General features: G+C 39.5%; 1 protein-coding gene across 1 annotated transcript in view; it reads right to left on the bottom strand.

Annotated features, from left to right (window-relative positions):
* Positions 1 to 20803, bottom strand: part of LOC140738644 (copine-8) — a 306170-nt gene that overhangs the window by 193521 nt on the left and 91846 nt on the right. Inside the window, exons 3-5 of the mRNA XM_073066254.1 lie at positions 13583 to 13629; positions 11847 to 11950; positions 1043 to 1082 (exon numbers count right to left, since the gene is read on the bottom strand). Coding sequence (XP_072922355.1) covers positions 1043 to 1082; positions 11847 to 11950; positions 13583 to 13629 — 191 coding nt within the window. The remainder of the gene's footprint in view (positions 1 to 1042; positions 1083 to 11846; positions 11951 to 13582; positions 13630 to 20803) is intronic.

A 20803-nucleotide genomic window follows, 5' to 3' on the forward strand; every position in this document is an offset into this window, starting at 1 on the left:
CAAAGCTTACTGTTCTGCAGCGATTGCTCACACTGTGATTCCCTTGACCATTTGTCCCTCCCCACAAATCCTCCCTCCCGGCTCTTACCCCTGCAAGCAGCCCAAAGCTACACTTGCCCATACGCCTCCTCCCTCACCTCCATTCAGGGCCCAAACAGTCCTGCCAGGTGAGGCACCATTTCACCTGCAAATCTACTGGGGTCGTCTATTGTGGCCAGTGCTCCTGATATGGCTCCGTTGACCCGTTGTAAATTGGGGGATGGCTCTGTGAAGCTCTATCAACCTATCCGCCAAAAGTGGAACTTCCCGGTGGCCCAACATTTTAATTCCCATTCTCATTTCTGTTCCAAAATGTCGGTCCATGTGCCATGCTGAGTCTAACCCTCAGGGTGGAGGGGCGACACCTGATATTCCGTTTGGGTAGCCTCCAATCTGATGGCATGGATATCAATTTCTCCTTCCTCCCTCTTCCTCCTCTCTTCTTCTCACCTGACTATCACCTCCCCTGGGTCCCCTCCTCCTTCACTTTCTCCTATGGTCCACTCTCCTCCCCTATCAGAGTCCTTCCCCTCCAGCTCTTCACCTTTCCTACCCACCAGTCTTCACTTGTCACCTTCGAGCTGTCCTTCTTCCCCTCCCCCCAACCTTTTTGTTCTGGCATCTTCCCCATTCCTTCCCAGTCCCGAAGAAGGGTCTCGGCCTGAAACTACAACTGCTTGTTCATTTCCATGGATGCTGCCTGAGCTGTTGAGTTCCTCCAGCATTTATGTTGCTTTGGATTTCCAGCATCTGCAGAATTTCGTGTATTTAAGACATAGTTTTTTTGTTATCATGCAGATCACATTCAAGGGCAATAATAATAATTTCAAATACAATGGACAAACAGCAGCTATCGTTGTTGACTCAGAATCCTCAAGGCAACAATCACAAGCTTATTTCTGTTATTGACCCATGCAAAACTTTGGTTTAATTGATTCATCTTACGGCATAAGACGCGAGCCAATAAAACATGATCAAAAACTAAATAATTCATAAAACTTACATGTTCGGATAAGTTTGAACTCTTTGAATCAACATCATACCTGAAACCAATAAAAGAAATATCAGTGGATTGCACCTGCCATCCATGGTGCATGAAATAAACCCGTTATAAAGACATCAGCTGATACCTTCCTTCAGGTATTCTCATATCTCAAATAATCTCAAAACTAAATTGATGCTGACAACTGTGTTATTAAATCCAATCCACGTTTGACGGTTGGAAAGGAGTTTCACTAAGCTGAGGTTATTCTGAACTCCAGTTATATTCTGTTTTTCCTCCTCCACCCATTTCATTATCTGTTTCTCCCTCCCCAATATGCTGCACAAAATAATGCTGTTTCGTTCACTGATAGCATTGCTCATGAATAGTACCAAGGCTGAGTTTCCTCTTTTGATTTCAGATACAAACACACTACTTGATGTTGAGAGTTGTCCGTTGATTTCAACTATTTCTTAAACTCATCATGTCACACTATGTATTTTTCAGACAATCTCTTCAGGCTGCAATTAATCTACTTATAATCAAATTACTTTTTTTAAAAAAAGCAAAATTCCTTTGATTGTAGTATTCCCACTCCAAATGCAGCGTGGACAAAGTGATCAGGCTCAGTCACGGGTGAAAATACAGCACAGTCCATAGTAGGCACACTATGGTATCAAATTCACCCAGTCTAAACTTGCAGAAAATTCTGAAGTGCTTTAGTTGACCTTTCAAAAGCACAAACAGGAAGATGACTTGTGAACTATGATCACGATTATGCTTGTGCTGGCTAAAAGTTACTTCCACGCCATTTTTCTTTTCTTAAATCATACATGCGAGGTCAGTTCATTCTACCCAGTGAGCATTTTGTCCCCAACCCAACAAAGAAAGTGATGGTGAATTGTACTCTTGGGCCACTGCAGGTCTCTGTGGTAACAGTGCTCCCACAGTACTATTAAATATTTCCCTTCAGAATTCTGGCCCACAGATGAAGGAATGGCCACATATTTGCACATCAAAATCAAGTGCAACCTGCTACCCTTGCTCTTCCTGGATAGATGCAGCAAGACCAAAGGGACGACAGTAGCTATATTGCATTAGGAGTTCGAAAAGATTTGATTTGTCACCTAAAATACTCGAAAACTTCTATAGATGTACCATGGAGAGCATACTGACAGGTTGCATCACTGTCTTTTTAATGTAGACCTTGGAGTTTGCATCACTGTCCGATATAGGGGTGGGGGGGGGGGGGGGTGCTACTGCACAGGACCGAAAGAAGCTAAGAAAGTAGCAAAATTAGTCAGCTCCATCTCGGGTACTAGCCTCCAAGGAACGATGCCTCAGAAAGGCGGCAACTCATCTCCTTCTACCTTAGGCCATGAACTTATCAATCACCCCTGCTGTGGACACTTTCTGGAGGTCCAAGATCCGCATGCTGCACGACCGCTGGACTAAGTGCGTAAATGTAGGAGGGGACTATGTTGAAAAATAAATGTGCCAGGTTTTCTAAAATTGACTCCTTCTACCTTAGGCCACAAACTTAGCAATCACTCTCATACATTACTTCCAATGACATTACCCTACAGTAATGTCAATAAGTGGCGAAGAAACCATTCCTGGTGATTCTCCAGTCAGATAAAAAAGAAACAAGGTGAGGCTGTCCCACCAACTGGATGACAGTCTTTGCACTTTGGAGATTAGCACTGTCAATCATATCAAAAGCTCAAATCTGACCAGTAAAATCAAGAAGAGGTAAGATAAACTTGACACAAATTTCAGAGAATTGTGCTTGTGTTTGATTAGACTCCCTTTCAGTCTAGAGATCACTCAAAAGGGAGGTCACCCTCCCTTCTGAAGTCAGCTCCTTCCCTCTCCACATTGTCCCCAGGCTCATAATTCAACAATGTTTTTCTTCAAAGCATCCACCTCAACCCACGTGGCAACAGATGACTTGTGAACATCACACTCTTTCCCACCCAAGATTATTACAACGATAGCAGCACTTTTGCTCCCAAAATTTTATATGGTTTATTGAAATTGCCTCTCATTCTTCTAATCTCTGGTGAGCACATCACCAGTCTACTTAGCCAATCCTAAAAATGCAACCTCAATTCAGAAATCATTCTGGTGATCCTTTGCTGCTCTCCTCTGTTTCAAGTATATCCTTCCTTAGGTGGGGAGACTAGACCTGTGAACAATATTCTATATGTGGACTCTCACAGGGGACATATACAATTTCAGTTTGTTGACCTTTGTCTTTTATTGCAAGGAGATTTGAATACAATGTGACATTATCTTCCCAAATCGTTCATCATACTTACACAATAACTTTTAATTATTTATGTACAAGGACATACAACTACTTCTATACATCTTTTCAGCTCTCTTTATTAAACTGAAGTACATACTTTACATTCTTCCACATTATAATCTATCTGCCAATTCCCTGCCCATCATTTAGCTTAACTGCAATCCCTCATTGATGATCCACCACAACTACTACAAACTGCACCACCAGCCAGCCTGTGTCAATTATAAATCACCAGATAGTGCACATACAATTCAACACTGATCCCTAGAGCACCCCATAGATGATAGCTCCCACAACCCAAAATTGACGTGTTTACTCTGACTCTTTAAGTCTGAGTCTTTAATCCACACCATTAGTTTAACCCAAATCTCCTCTGTTCTAATTGGTTTTGTGTCTCACTTTATTGGACTTTCAGAAGAGCTTCAATTGTAGTAGGTATGTTGAACAGGATCTCCCTCTCAAAGATCCATGTTGGCTCTGTTCAATCCTGTTATTCTCCAAGTGCTGCTATCCTCCAAGCGCTTCCTTGTACACGAGCTTCCAGAATTTCCCCTACTATTGTTATCAGGTTAAACTGGTATGTAGTTCTTCATCTTCTCTCCTCCTTCTTAAAATAGTAGGATTACATTTTCTATCTTTCAAATGTCTGCAGAGTCTTTAAAGAAACATAAAATGTCAACCACGAGGCCATAGACCACAAGACAAAAGAGCAGAATTAGGCTATTTGGCCCATTAATTCTGCTCCGTCATTCCATCATGGCTGATTTATTATCTGACTTGACCCCACTCTCCTGCCTTCTACCTTTGATACCCTTACTAATCAAGAACCTATCAACCTCTGCTTTAAATATACCAGTAACTTGGTCTCCACAGTCATCTGTGGCAATGAATTCCACAGATTCATCACCTTACAGCTAAGGAATTTTCTCCTCACATTTTTTCTAAATGGGTGTCCCTCTATTCTAAGGCTGCTCCCCTAGTCTTCGACCCCCACTCCCACTGTTGGAAACATCTTCTCCACATCCACTCGATCTAGGCCTTTCAATATTCCATACATTTCAATAAGATCTCCATTCTTATAAACCAATGAGTACAGACCCAGAGCCATCAAACACTCCTCATTCATTAATCCTTTCATCCCTGGAGTCATTCCCGTGAACCTCCTCTGGACCCTCTCCAAAACCAGCACATCTTTTCTAAGATAAGGGCCCAAAACTGCTCACAATACTCTAAATGCGATCCGACCAATGCCTTGCAAAACTTCAGCATTACATCTTTGCTTTTATATTCTAGTCCTCTTGAAATGCAAGCATATTGCTCTTCCAGAAACATTTTAAATTTTCTTTTTGTCCAGAGATTCTGCATTGATGCATCAACTCACGTTATCACCCCAGCATGGAAATTTCACTTCTCAAAAATCACCGGAACGCTTAATCCCACACCACTTATACTCCTTTCAACCTCTTTGGCAGACATGCACTGTCTTAGTGCGGTGCTTACCTCCTCAAGGGAAGATACTCAGCTCAACTTTTAGACCACTTATCCCCCTTCAAAGCAGCCATCATAAAAGTCCACCTGCAATTACTGAGGTCTGCAACTTTGCTACAGGGGCTCTTTCCATGAGGGGCTCTCATGGAAAGAAACATCTGCCTTCACCATATTCTCAGCTTAGTTGTATTCTCTCTCCACCCACAACCCCCATCCCACGAAGGGAGTTAAACAACAATGTTTTACACTGGCCAGGAGTTCTTCGTAGGCGATGTGGAAATTTATTGCGTCCTCAGTGGATCTGAACATCATACAATTGGAAACGATAGGTTGTGTGCATTTGAGTTCTAGAATTGGACTCAGTCCCTACCATTCAGACCCATGCACCTTTGCTGCCATCAGGGCCGTGGTACAGGCTCTATAGGTCCCAGACCACCAGATTCAAGAACATTACACTACAACCATCAGGTTACTGACCCAGCATGGATAACTTCATTCATGACAACTCAGAACTGATTCCACAACCTCTTGACATACTTTCAAGGACTCTACAAACTCATGCTCTCAGTATGTATCACTTATTTATTTATTTTCCCATTTATTTATTCATTTAGATATTTATTTATTCCATTTGTATGGCACAGCTGGTCTTCTTTTGCACATAGATTATTTGTCAGCCTTTCATTGACTCTATTGTACTTCTCTGTTCTGCTGTGAATGCTTGCAAGAAAATGAATCTCAAGGTAGATTACTTATTTATAGTTACAGCGCAGAGTAAGTTCTCCCAGCCCTTCGAGCGGTGCCGCCAGCAACCCACCAATTTAACACCAGTTTAATCACAGGTCAATTTACAAAGATCAATTAACCTACTAACTGGTACATCTTTGGATTGGGAGAGGAAACCACAGCACTTGGAGGAAACCCACACGTTCATAAGGAGGACATACAGACTATCAGTCAAAAACTGGTCATAAAGAAAGAGTTGATTAAAATGGACCCACCATTAGATGGCCTTTCCTGAGTCCAAGGCATCAGTAGATGCAATCATTCCAATCCATTCAGTCTTAGATCCCTATTTAAGATAGAGCTTAGTCCAACCCTTTACTCAAACTCAAGCCCTGCAGCAAGGCCCTACTGAAGGAGGAGACCATGTCAGGGAAGCAGGTCTTCAAGCAGAACCAGATGCCCTAACTCCTAGAAACATAAAAAGACACCTTCAAGTGTTTGAGACATCCCAGAAAACAGCTGGAATTAATTAAATTCAGAAACAAAATCTGTAAAAATTATTAATCATTAATGTTTTAAACTAACCTTTAATTACTTTTACAGATTTTTTTTTATTACAAATACTATTTCAACTAGCACATAAAGCCATGCTCAACAGTGCCTGCCTGTGTTTTTAACCTAGTAACAATCAACAAACTTTACTATGCACCCAAATATGTATTTCACTCATTATTGAGGAAATAACAGGGACCCATCATAGTGGCATTTCCTTTGCCCTTATACAATTGCTCACCAGTTCTTCTTCCCACAATAGAAATTTGCAGGTGACAGCTCAAAAATGTTGTCTTTTATGAACAAGACTATCAACTAAAAGCACTACAAAGGCTTGCAAACTGAATAGTTTTATGATTCTGACAATGCCAGATTGCCATTGTTCTGAATATTCAAGAATAATGTGGTTATACGTTGTCCATTTTTCCAGAACACAAAAGAAAACATCACAGCAATTATATAGAATGTGTGCATGGAATAAATATGCCCACAGATTTAATTACTGCAAATTTTCACACCACATTTTTACAAACAGAATGTATTAATTTTAAAGATAAACTCCTAAAAGACAATACTGTATATTCACTTGATAGCAAATCAATTGTGTAAAAATAAGCAGAAGCTATTTTTAAACTATATTGTATTTAAGGCTAACTAAAATTAAACAAATGCAAAGTGTAATTCAGATCAAAATACTGTTCTGTTTTAAAAATAGATCAATCTGAAATTAATCCAAATCCAATAGTGTTCTGCTCTCCTAGTGTTAAGTGCCACTTTTGCTCACTAGATGTGGTCTTGCCTAATGAGTTGGAAGGCCATGAGTTCAAAGCTAATGACGGATTTGCTCAAGAACTTCAATGCTCTTTTACCTAAGTTTTCTCTGGAGAATAATGTCTAACTTGTTCAATCTAATGTTAAAAATACATTATAACCAGAAGATAAACAAGATATTTGTCCAACATCCTAGTCACTATTTGTCACTAAAATAATATCACAAATAAAAGCAAATCTTTTGGTGATTTATCTTGTTTGCCGTTTATTAGAATCTTGCTGTGAGCAATTGGCTACTGCACCTTTTTGCTAACAATATTAACACTTCTAAAGAATGTGCGAAGGATGTTCTTCACAGTCATTTGTCAAGGATTACTTGCTAAAACTTGAGACTGCAAACCATATCTGCTGCAAGGCAATGTAAACTGTAGGTAGAAGTATTAAATTATGAAAGAAGAGTAAATACAAATCAAAACACACAACAGAAAACTGCTGGAGGACCTCAGCAGTTCAGGCAGATTCTGTGGAAATGAATACAGTCGATGTTTTGGATTGAAACTCTTCCTCATAGAGCTAATCCCTGATAAACCTGTGGACTTCAATGTAAGCAACTAAAAAGAGCCAGGGAATCTACATACTTAGTTTGTTAAACTAAGTGGGCAGGTTAAGAAAAATATGAAAATTTATTCCTGGAGAACGACACTTAAAAGGCAATAAAAATTAAGCTATAACTAAGCAAAGCCCTGGAACAGTTCCAGACACCATACCCTTTAGGAGAATACAATGTTCAGAAGTGTAGTGTAATTTTTCAAAGAATTAAATTGCAAGGAAGATTCCAGAAACTAGAGGTTATATTTGCTAAAATTAGAATGTTACAAAAAGGTAATTTGCAAAACTGTTACAAAAAGGACATTCATGAATGCCGATTTGAGTTGGTGATGGCACCTGCAAGCAATGCAGCTGGGTCCAATCACTTTTGCATACAGCTCTGCCATTCTTTATTTCCTGAGGAGACTGAGGTCCTTTAACATCTGCCGGACAATGCTGAGGATGCTCTACGAGTCTGTCGTGGCCAGTGCTATCATGTTTGCTGTTGTGTGCTGGGGCAGCAGGCTGAGGGTAGCAGACACCAACAGAATCAACAAACTCATTTGTAAGGCCAGTGATGTTGTGGGGGTGGAACTGGACTCTCTGACGGTGGTGTCTGAAAAGAGGATGCTGTCCAAGTTGCATGCCATCTTGGACAATGTCTCCCATCCACTCCATAATGTTAGGCACAGGAGTACATTCAGCCAGAGACTCATTCCATCGAGATGCAACACTGAACGTCATAGGAAGTCATTCCTGCCTGTGGCCATCAAACTTTACAACTCCTCTCTCGGAGTGTCAGACACCCTGAGCCAATAGGCTGGTCCTGGACTAATTTCCACTTGGAATAATTTACTTATTATTATTTAATTACTTATTGTTTTATATTGCTATATTTCTACACTATTCTTGGTTGGTGCGACTGTAACAAAACCCAATTTCCCTCAGGATCAATAAAGTCTGTCTGTCTTTAATGTGCTAATCAAATTCCATTTTGAAATCCACAATAAGATCAGCTTCCACCATTCCATCTGATACTTCAATCCCGATGCTAACTATGGGACCAGTTTTCCTTTAAGTTGCCTTGGGTTCCTTTATCATTCTGCTTTATTGCACATTCTCTAATTTTCAACTCTTTTATGAAAGGAATGAGCTTCAATCTACTTGGTAGTCCCCACACTGTTTTAACCTTGAGCGCACCTCTTCTCAAAATTCTCTAGTCCAAAAAGAATACCAACTTCTCCAGCCTTTTTTCGAATACAACTCCCTCATTCCCATTCTCAACTATAACTTCCTCATCCCCATTCTCAAATATATCTCCCTCATCCCTATTCTTGTACATTTCTTCATCTCCTCTCAACAACTTTCACATCTTTCCAAAAGTGATCAGAATTGAGGACAATATTATGATTATGGCCTAAACTCTATATCTATCTATCTATATATATATATATATTTAAGCTTGTCTGTGCTTTTCTATTTGCCAGGAACTTGTATGTATGGCCACATGGTATGAAAACAGACCCTTCATCACATCAAGTCCACAAAATCCAAAAAAGAAATGTATTTATGAATAAGTATGTTCGTGATACAGATGAGTGACCAACAGGAAGCTGCTTTTTTTCAAGCATTGTCACAGAAAAGCAACATCCATCATCAGGGACCCCCACTGCCCAGGCCATGCTCTCTTCTCGCTGCCACCATCAGGCAGAAGGCACAGCAGCCTCAGGACTCACAACACCAAGTTCAGGAACAGTTATTACCCTTCAACCATCAAGCTCTTGAACTAAAGGGGATAACTTCACTCAATTTCACTTGCCCCAAAATTGAAATGTTCTCACAGCCTATGGACTCACTTTCAAGGACTCTTCATATCATATTCTCAATATTTATTGCATTTTATTATTATTATTTCTTTCTTTTTGTATTTGTACAGTGTGTTGTCTTTTGCACACTGATTGAACACCCAAGTTGGTGCCATCATTCATTGATTTTATTATGGTTATTATTCTATTATGGATTTATTGAGTATGCCCACAAGGTAGTGATGAGAAAGGAAAGGACGGGTCCTCAGGTTAGGGTACTAAACTGGAGCAGGACTAGTTTTATGAGAAATTAGGTAGGATCTAACAGAGATCAATTGGGCAAACAAGTTTAAAGGAAAAGGAATAAATGGGAAGTGGAACATATCAAGAATCCAGGAGCACCATATTTCTGCTGGGGTAGGGTAAACCTGACAAGTTCAGGAAAACTTGGTTGACAAGAGATATTGTGGCTCTGGTCAAGGAAAAAAAACCAGCAATACTTTGGGTTTAGAAGGTGAATCGCTTGATGTCTATAAAAAGTTTAAGAACTCACTTAAAGAACTGTTAAAGATGGCACTGGCAAGACACTGATGTTTTACTGGAGCAAACAAAATGACCAACTGTTCTATTAATTATACTTTTTCTGGACTATGATCACTGCAATCCACAGCCTGTAATTTCCCTTTGAGAGTTGCATCCTGAAGGACTAAGTGAACTGGACTCATGGGCCCGGAAGTGAAAAATGAACTGATACAGTATTTGGCCATTGCTGGAGCGGACTTGGGGCTAGATTGAAGTGTAGGGCCCGGGCCGGAGAATGAAGACTAACCAACGTTTGGCAGATTCAAGTGATGACCCAGATTAAAAAGATCATGACATTGAGGCCGAGAGCAAAGGATGAGCCCATGAACACTACCTCACTACATTTTTCCCCTTTTTGAACTACTTATTTAATTTAACTAGATAAATATAGATAGATCTTATTGCAATTCACAGTTTTGATTATGTATTGCAATGTACTGCTCATGCATAACCACAAATGCCAGTGATATTAAACTTGATTCTGATTCCTGTTTCTGACATCAAAGTAGGAGGTATTGTTGATTGTGAAGAATGTTAATGAAGATTGAAGGGGGATCTAAAGTTGGGAAAATGGGCTGAGGAGTGGCAAATTGATTTCACTACAGGTAAGTGTAAGTTAACACATTTTGGAGTGTCAAACCAACATAGGACTTACATCACAAATGGTAGGGTAATAGAACAGAGGAGTACAAGTGATTAGTTTGTTGAAAGCAGTGCTACAGTTAGGGTGGCAAAAAAGGCATTTAGCATGTTAGTCTTCATCAGTTAGGGCACCGAGTATAGTGCCCTATGTTGCAGTTATACAAATTGTTGATGAGGCCACATTTAGAGTACTGTGTCCAGTTCTGTCACCATTACAGTAACGCCTTAGTTAAACTGGGAGGAATGCAGAGAAGATTTACAAGAAAGCTACCAGGGTCAGAGGGAGTGAAGGCCAAGCTTGATCTGTATTCCATTGAATATGGGAGAATGAGCTGCGACCCGATTGAAATATTTACAATTATGAGAGGCATAGGCAAGATAGATGGTAACAGCCTCTTCCCCAAGGTAGAGCAGTCAAAAACAAAGGGGAAGAGATTTAGGGTAAAAGAGGTTAGACTTAAAGGGACTTGAGGGGCAAATTTTTCACGCAGAAAGTGGTAAGTATACAGAATGAGGAAGTGCTTGAGATAGGTAAAAAAAAAAGCATAATTTAAGAAGGACTTGGATAGGCACATACAGATGCAAGTCTTAGAGGGATATAGGCAGATGCCATGGTTGCATTGACTCAGTGGGCCAAAGAGCTTGTATGTGCTGTATTGCTATATGGCTTTCTAATATATCGAAGAATATAGGGAAAAGTTGTATATGAATTGCTGAATAGATAACTCCACTTTTAAATCTGCTTAAAAATAAACCAAATGTCCTGCCACAAATTGAAGATGCTAGTGAGAAAATTGTCAGTTTTGCTGGCACTAGACTTAGCGTGACTTCTTCATTTGTAATACACTCAGTTAATATTATCACATGTGAAGCAACTTCAATACAAACACATTTGAATTTGATACCCTTGAGCTGATTGGCATTGCAAGGACAGAAAATAATGACATTAAATTATGAAAATACAAGTTTAATTCACATTGTATAACTTAAGTACTTTCAATTAATTTAGTAATATATCTGCAAAGCTCACTAAACAAACAGCTTTTTAAATAGCAAAATGAAACAAGGTTAAGAGCTTCAATAAGAAATGCAATAGCTAGAAACTAGAAGATCAGAATTTACGTATTCCTTTATTTTACTGAAATCAAGAATTTCCTGCCTGGTAAATTTCCTAAAAGTGCCCTATAAATGTAAATGCTGACAATCCTCAAATTTTGACCTGCAACTACATTATAATTTCACATTTGTTGAAGTTAAAACAATCAACTTCATTTTGATTTATTTGGTTGGAAAAGCAAACTTTTTATAGTGAAATGAATATTAGTTTCTGGTTATTGATCTTCAAAACAAATGTACATACAAATCAAATCGAAGATTCTGGCGCTCTTCAAAGAAGTAATCCAGAATGAATTTTTTCACAAAGTCTGGATTCAAGGTATTGTCAATAGCTTCTGTTCTTCCATACTGTAAAAAAATGCATGAAATAAGTGGTGCCATAAAATAATCAAGCACACGATTCATATGGCAAATGCATGACGAGTATCAAGTGGTAAAATCTGTATTTGTATAGAACTATGAATAAGCCCACATACTGAATTTAAATGTCCAAATTTAAACTATATTTTTCATTTCATGAAATAGTAAAATTGCATTCCTGAAGTACAATTTGGTTTTACTGCCATAGATAAAGTTATACATTAAATACCAGAACAAGCTAATTACAAAAGGTGTGGAGGTTAATTGAAAATTGAAGACTTAACTCAAAGTTAAGCCTGATGTTAGGGAATTTAACAGCGATTTTAAAGCATTATCTCAGTAGTAACATGCGCACAAACTGAAATGGTTGAGTTTCAATGTTGTGGGCCTGAAATTACGTTAAATGTTTGCTTTCTTTATAAAAATACCTTGCATACTGCTAAATGTCAAATCTGACACAGTCCAAAGCAATTTACAACAATTTGGAATATAATCTTTCAGAAATCTGCAATAAAAATATTCCTTTCTATGATGAGCACTACATGCAAAACTGCAATAATCAGCATAGTTATGAGGGTATCCGAACACCTGGCTGTAATTGAAATCTGTTAAATTCCCCAACATCAAGCTTAACTTTGAGTTAAGTCTTCAATTTTATAATTCTAAGAAACTTTAAAATTTATAAAATTGTTACGTATAAACAGATGTTAATGTTAAACAAATACAAAGCTTTTTGAAACATGCTAATTTTTATCCTTACTGCTAATAAAATGACCCAATTTTTGCAATCTCAAACAGCTGTGACAAGCACAGTTCATGTAAATTCTCAACAGTGATTAATTCAGTACTGGGCTGAGGGTAAACTTTGGTGTTAGTGTCACAATTTCATGCAAATTGTACCAAAAAGTTAAAAAAAAATTAAGACTAGTAAGATGTACAAGCAGGAAAAACAATCTCCTCTAGTTAGATAGCATCTACTAGTGTGCCTTTAACACTACAGTGTGAATTTTCTACAGTTTTTCCACACATCATGATTACCAAGGCACTTTATTGTATATCACGGTTATTATGTTCATAAAGTAGTCCCAAAACAGTTGTGATTATGTGAGATAAATGTCTGGCAAGACATCATGGATAACGAGGCTATCCTTCCTCAGAGATTATTTACCTTTAATTAGTGTCTCAGCCAGACAATAGAACTTCCATAGAAATGTCATTCTAATGTCTTGCTCTCAGATGCACAAAACATGTTTGAACCTATGACCTTGCAAGGACAGAGGTCTTGCTTTCTAGGAACTTTGAAGACAATAAGAAAACCCTCTGCCCTGAAACATTGTGTAAAGCACAGGGTGCTGTAGGTCTAATCTCATACACTTAGACACAGGCTGATTTCATTGGATTAACAGAAATTCCCGCCCCAAAGATATGTGGGCAAAAACTTGTTCTCTCTCAAATGATTCAAAACAACAATCACTTTTTTGGAGAAACATTTGGTATTAACTTGCTACAAAATAGTCAATACTGCACTCTGAGGAATTACTCCTTAAGACTCAATCTGTTTACTATGGTAAATCAATTTAATGTTGTTTCAGGTAGTATCAGCACTATAATCTGCATTACCTCTCTCCATTCTTTGTTTCCAACACCTTGTAGGTACAAAACGCAAACTGAAAAAAATAGACCAGACAAATGCAAAGGTTAATTATAAAATAAGCTACATCCCAAGCAACAAACTTTACAGCTACTGCACACAGTATAAGAAAATTATACAGCATTTCCTTGAAAATAAACCTTACTTGCAATAATTCTATCGACATGTCTTCTAATTACAACTATGCTTCATGATAAAAATACACCATTTTTTGGACATTGAAATATATTATGGCAAAATTCCTGCAAGGCATTTCATCTGACTTTTTTTTGATTTACAACCTTTTACACAACACATTTTCTGTGTATGTACCATTTTTGTAAATCAAGAAATCACACGACTTTCAAAGAATTTTGTTATTGTAAAATTACCCACATTCCTTCAATTATGCAGATCCACATGGGAAATTTGAATGAGCAGTTAATAAGTACAGAAGAAACAGTGCAGGCCTTTAATTAATGGCTTAAAGAAAACGCTGACGAGAGAAATAAATATCTGCATTCCATACAGTAAAAGTATTCTGGTGCAGCTTTCTCTACATCAGTGAGATTTGATGTAGACTGGAGCACTGTTATCAAGCACTTTCATCCATTCGCATCAAGCAAGACTTTCCAGTGGTCAACCATTTTGATTCCAATCCCATTCTGACACTTTGGTCCATGGTTTCCTCTACTACCACAATAAGGCCATTCTCAGGTTGGAGGAACAACATCTCATATTCTAAGTAGCCTCCAAACATGCCATAAACATCAATTTCCATAACATTTGGTCATTTCTTCCCCTCCCCTTTCTTTCTTTTTCATTTTGGTTCCCCACTTACCTGCCTATTATTTCTTCCTGGAGCCCCTTCTCTTACCCTTTCTTCCATGGTCCAGTCTCCTCTCCTATCAAATTCCTGCTTTGGCATTTTCCTACCTAGCTTCTCACCATCCCCCCTGCAATACCCAACTACCTTCCCCCGGCTTCACCCATCAACTTCCAGCTTGTACCGACTTCCCTCTCCCCACCTTCTTATTCTGGCTTCCTGCCTCTTCTATTCCAGCCCTAATGAAGGATCTTAACTCAAAACACTGACTCTTTGTTCCTTCCCACCAATGCTGCCTGACCTGCTGGGTTCCTCCAGCATTTTGTGTGCCAATCTGAATTTCCATCATTTGAAGAACCTCTTGTGTTTATAATGGACTGCATGATGAGATTTGCAGAATTATGAAGATGAAATCTCCATGTTTTTGTGCACTATGTTGTACCGTAATTAAGATTAATGCCGTCTTTGCACTGTTCTGCCATAAAACAGTAAATGTCATTTCATAAGACAGCAATGATAAACACAATTCTGATAGTACGCATTCCTGCTAACCTGTCTATCAATACAAATGAGATTGCTCTACAAACTAGTAACCAACTTTATAAGAACTAAAGGAGAGTCCCAGACCCAAATCATTAATTATTTTTCTTCCTATAGATCCTGCCTGACTTGTCGAGTGTTTCCAACATTTTGTGTTTTTAATATAGAGACAACTATTGTTTTTCTTACTCTTCGATGAAACACATTCTACCTGTAGTTGATGAAAAAGTAGGCCGCTCTGAGCAGATAGAAACCAACAAGCTCCCATTATCACTATGGCAAGGCCTCCTGCCTTTTACACTGATATGAACTGCTGATTTCCCACCAAACCCATCTATACGATTCAGACATGAATACGATGACCACACCATCATTACCATCTTCAAGGGATTGCGCACTTAAAATTGTGTCTGAGTGAAACTGTGTCACATCTTTAAAGAGCTATCTATACTGGGGAGCAAGAAATGGTAAGCTCACTGATTTATGTAGTTTTACCCAAGTTTTCTCATCTGTCAATACACACCCTGTAACGTTCGATCTAAAACAAGTCTGTAAGCTGCAGCTTTCTGCCACTGTCTTTAGCCTGACCACATATTCAAACATTCCCACTTGACCCAGGCTATAAATCCTGGACACTTATAAATGTCTCCTATGTCTCCAGCCCTACCAGCAGCAACAGTATCACCCTTCCTTGTTGAGTTTTGAGTTGCAGTGTCCATAAATGGGATCTTGCCATTTGCCATCAGTAGCATTTCCACTTATGGCTTATGCAGGCTAAATAGCCACAAATGACTCTTCAACTCACTAATGTATCTATCACATCTACTGTCTGATTTTATCACCAAGCAAATGAGAGAACCCCATTCTTTGATGGAGGATCTCAGACCCAAATTGTCAACCTGCTTCTCCTCCCACAGACACTGCATGACCTGCCTAATATTTACAAAATAATTTATTTTCACTTCACATTTCTAGGCCTGTTCTTTTTCTTTCGAACCACATTCTTGCTTACTGCTCTGCTACAACGAGCACTGCCATAAGAAAGTAGCATCCGCCATCAAGGACTCCCATCATCCAGATCATCTTCTCCTCACTCTCACTGTTGCCATCAGGATCTGGCAGCCTTATGACCCATACTACCAGCTTCAGGAACAGTTCTTACTCCTCAACCATCAGGCTCCTGAACCGACATGGATAACTTCACTCACCTCAACACTAAACTATTCCACAACCTATGGACTCACTTTCAAGGACTCTACAACTGTTGATCTCGGTATTATTTATTTACTTTTTCTATTTGTACAGTTTGTTCTCTTTTGCACTTTGGTTCTTTGCCAGTCTTTGTGTGTAGCTTTTCAACGATTCTTTTATACATCGTTGTTTTTCTGTGAAAGTCTGCAAGAAAAGGAATCTCAGTGTAGTGTATGGTGACATCTACGTACTTGGATAATAAATTTACTTTGAATTTTGTTACTTCCCCAAGGAGAAACATTGTAAACCCAATGCTGATGTGGAGCTTCCTCTATTGAAGACAACGATTTTCAATTAAACAATGCATCAGTTGTACTACATATTATAAACTCACATCTTGAAGATCAACTTGTATTTTTAAACTTAAATTGAAGATAAACTCATATGGTTAAGGGAAGAGAAGGAATTCTGGTGACCAGGGTACTTAGGGTCAATAAATGGTGGTCAGGCAGATACAGATTGTGAGCTGGAGACCTGTAATCACCGGTTCAGAATCAGATTATTTATTGAGATACAATGCAGAATAGGCCCTTCTGGTCCCTCGAGCCACTCTGCCCCCAATTCCCCAAATTAATCCTAGCCTAATCATGGAACAATTTACAATGACCAATTAACCTACCAAATGGTAGATCTTTGGCATGTGGGATTAAAGCAGAGCACCTGGACGAACCCCACACAGTCACAGGGAGTAAGTATAAACCCCTTATGGGCAGCGGCGGGAATGAAGGGAAATGAGTTGTTTTGCAGCAGTATCTCTAAATCATAAAAAAAATAATTAATACACAGGAGAAATAAGGTAGTGGTCCTGATGGTAGAGGGGAAGAAGATGCTCTTGAGATAGTGGGGGTGGGGGGGGGGGGAGTGCGTCAATTAGGATGGGATCCAATGGTTGGGCTTCATAGCCAGGGAAAATTAAGAAACAGTGACTGTGAGAAGTTGAAAGATTGGGCAAGGTTATGTGTTTGAAGAGGTAACTAATGGTGGCTGGGGTAAACAGACTAAAGAGAGTCCAGCACAACTGGGCCAGAGCAAGACCCACTTTACAGTGCAGTGCTGAAAGACTATAAATACAGACACCACAGAACCCTGCCATCAACCTTCAGTGTCTGATGTTCCAAAGAAGCATGGCCAATCCAGAAAATGAATAATGCCAGCAAATGCAGTTCATGACAAGAGATTACTAGTTAAATGTCTGCAGTGGCATGAAACAACCCAGATGTCAATGCAATCTGCTTTCCATTCTAAAGAACATCCATTTTTATATGCATGACAACATAATATTCACTTTGTCAGGAATTAAATATGCCATGTTTCTATCTTAACCCTTCAAAAAAAAGCTCAGGAATGTTGTTGAATGAATTTGCAACACCAATAAACATATCAACTTTCCATCAACAATCTATGTTTCCTTTTCTAACAATCAACAAAGAGCCCACGGTTAAAAATGATTGCCGTTCTCTCTTATACACAAGGTAAATTCCAGTCCTGCCTGCAGGAAGTGCTTTGACCAAGATATTTAAAACAAACCTATTCACAATGTTTCACGAACTGGAGAAACCTGTTCTTTAGGTAAGGAGGATTGTTCAAAAGTTGCTCAGGACACACAGCTGTGAGTAAAATCTCTGAGCACGTGGTGCAAAGGAAACTCAGCAACTAAAGGGCCGAGTTTTCGAGAAAGGCTGATAGTCCAATGGGAAGAAACTCGTGAAGATACCACAACTAGTTGAAGCATCTGATATAGAACAATCCAGTACTGTACAGGCCCTTCGGCCCACAACATTGTGCTGATTTTTAACCTTATCCAAGATCCATCCAATCCTTCGCTACATAGACCTCCACTTTATTATCATCCACGTGCCTAAGAGTCTCTTAAATGTCCCTTATTTGTCTGTGTCTACAGCCAACCATGGCAAAGCATTCCACACATCCACCACCATCTGTATAACAAAAACATACCTCTGACGTCATCCCTATACTTTCCTAAAATCACCTTAAAATTATGTCCCCTTGCATTAACCACCTCCTCCCTGGGGAAATGTCCACTCGATCAATGCCTCTTATCATCTTGCTTACTTCCATCAAGTCACCTCTCATCTTCCTCTGCTCCAAAGGAAAAAGCCCCAGCCCACTCAACCTATCCTCATGAGACATGCTCACTAAACCAGTCAGCATTCTGTTCAATCTCTTCTGCACCCTCTGTAAAGCTTCCACATCCTTCCTATAATGAGGTAACTAGAACCAAACACAATATTCCAAGGGTCATCAAAAGAGAAGTTTATAGAACTGCAACATTAACTTGCGGCTGTTGAACTCAATCCAGTGACTAGTGAAGGCCAACACACCATACACCACTTGAGCGACAATTCTAAGGAATCTGGATTTTGAGCCTTAGATCCCTCTGTTCCTCCACACTGCTAAAAATCCTGCCATTAACCCTGTAATCTGCCTTCAAATTTGAAATTTCTAAATTGAATCACACCACACTTTCCTGGGTTGAACTCCATCTGCCACTTCTCAGCCCAGCTCTACATCCTGACTATATCCTACTGTAACCTACAACACCATTCTACACTATGCACACCACCAACCTTCATGTAATCTGCAAACTTACTAATGCACCCTTCAATTTCCTCATCCAAGTCATTTATAAAAATCACAGAGAGCATGAGTCCCAGAACTGATCCCTTTGGAACACCACTGGTCATTGATCTCCAGGCAGAATACATTCTATCTACAACCACTCTTTGTCTTCTATGGGCAAGCCAATTCTGAACCCACACAGCCAAGTTTCTGTGGATATAATTTCTCCTGACTTACTGATGAGCCTACCATGGGGAACCTTATCAAATACCTTACTAAAATCCATATAAATCACATTCAATACTCTATCTTCATCAATGTGCTTTGTCACATTCTTGAAGAATCTTGAGGCATGACGTGCCCCTCACAAAACCATATCAACTATCCCTAAATCAGATTATGTTTCTCCAAATGCTCATCAATTCTGTCTCTAAATCTTCTTCAATAATTTACCCACAACTGAAGCAAAACTCACTGGTCTATAACTCCCAGGGTTATCCCTACTGAACAATTACCACCTTTCTATCATCTGGTACTTCTCCTGTGGCAGGAGAGGACACAAAGGTCATACCAAATGGCACAGAAATCTCTTCTCTCGCTTCCCATAGTAACCTGGGATGTGACCTGTCTGGCCCAGGGTTGCATCTATCTTAATGTTTTTCAAAAGTTCCAGAACATCCTCTTTCTTAACTTTGATATGTTCTAGCATACTAGCCTGCTTTACCCTGCAAACCCATTTGTCAAAGTCCTTCAAATTTGAACTTCTAAATTGAATCACATCACTTTCCCATCTCCTCCGACTCTATGCATGTGTTTTCTCTTCCATCTCCAATCTGTCCTAAACCCCACTCTAGTCATCCTCCTGTTCTTCACACATGTATGGAATACCTTGAGATTTTCCTTAATACTATTCGCCAAAGCCTTCTCATACCCCCTTCTAGCTCTTCTAAGTCCATTCTTCGGCTCCTTCCTGACTATCTTGTCATTCTCTATAGCCTCATCTGATCCTTGCTTCCAAAAGCTTCTTTCTTCCTCTTGACTAGATGTTCCACATTTCTCACATGGCTCCTTCACCCTACCATCCTTTCCTGCCTCAATAGGGCAAATATATCCAGACCACATACTTCCTAAACAACCCCCTCATTTCCATTATGCATTTTCCCAATTTACGCTAAGTTTCTGCTAAATACCATTATAATTCCCCCTCCTCTAATTATTTTGCAAAATATCTGCTCCTATCCATGTCCAAAGCTATGGTAAAGATCAGGGAGTAGTGGTCACTGCCTCCAAAATATCACCTAACCTGATTCACTACTGAGCACGAGATCAGGTCGGCCTACCACATATTGTGTCAGGCATTCTTCCTGGACATACCTAACAAATTCCAGCACATTTAAATCTTTTGCTTGGAGGTACAATCACTATTAGGGAAGTTGGAGTCACCCATGACAACAACCCTGTTATTTGGCACTTCCCAAAATATGCCTCCTGAACTGTTCTTCAATGTCTCTGTTAGTTTTGGAGGGGATGGAGGTGTCCATAGAATACTCCCAATAGAGTGATTGCTCACTTCCTGTTGCTGACTTCCACCCAACCAGACGCAATATATGATCCCTTCATGATGTCCTCCCTTTATATAGCTGTGATCATATCCATGCTACTCCCCCACCTCTTTTACCTCCCTCTCTGACCCTTTCGAAACATCTAAACCCTAGAACATCCAGCAGCCATTCCTGCCTTTATGACAGCAGAGTTTCTGTAATATTATAGTTCCTTGAAATGGCCCATGCACGAGGCTCATGACCTTAATTCCTGATATTTCTCCCATTAAAATAGATGCACTTCAACCTATCCCATTGACTGCAATTTTGCCTTCTCAACTGCCTGTTCTTTCTCACAGTCTCTCTACATGTGGCATCTGGCTGTATACCAACTGCTTCATCCGCTGACCTATCCCTCTGGTTCCCATCCCCCTGCCAAACTCACTTAAGCTCTTTCCAAATGCTCAAGCACA

This window comes from Hemitrygon akajei, chromosome 14 (genome assembly GCF_048418815.1).
Source record: "Hemitrygon akajei chromosome 14, sHemAka1.3, whole genome shotgun sequence".
Lineage (NCBI taxonomy): Eukaryota > Metazoa > Chordata > Chondrichthyes > Myliobatiformes > Dasyatidae > Hemitrygon > Hemitrygon akajei.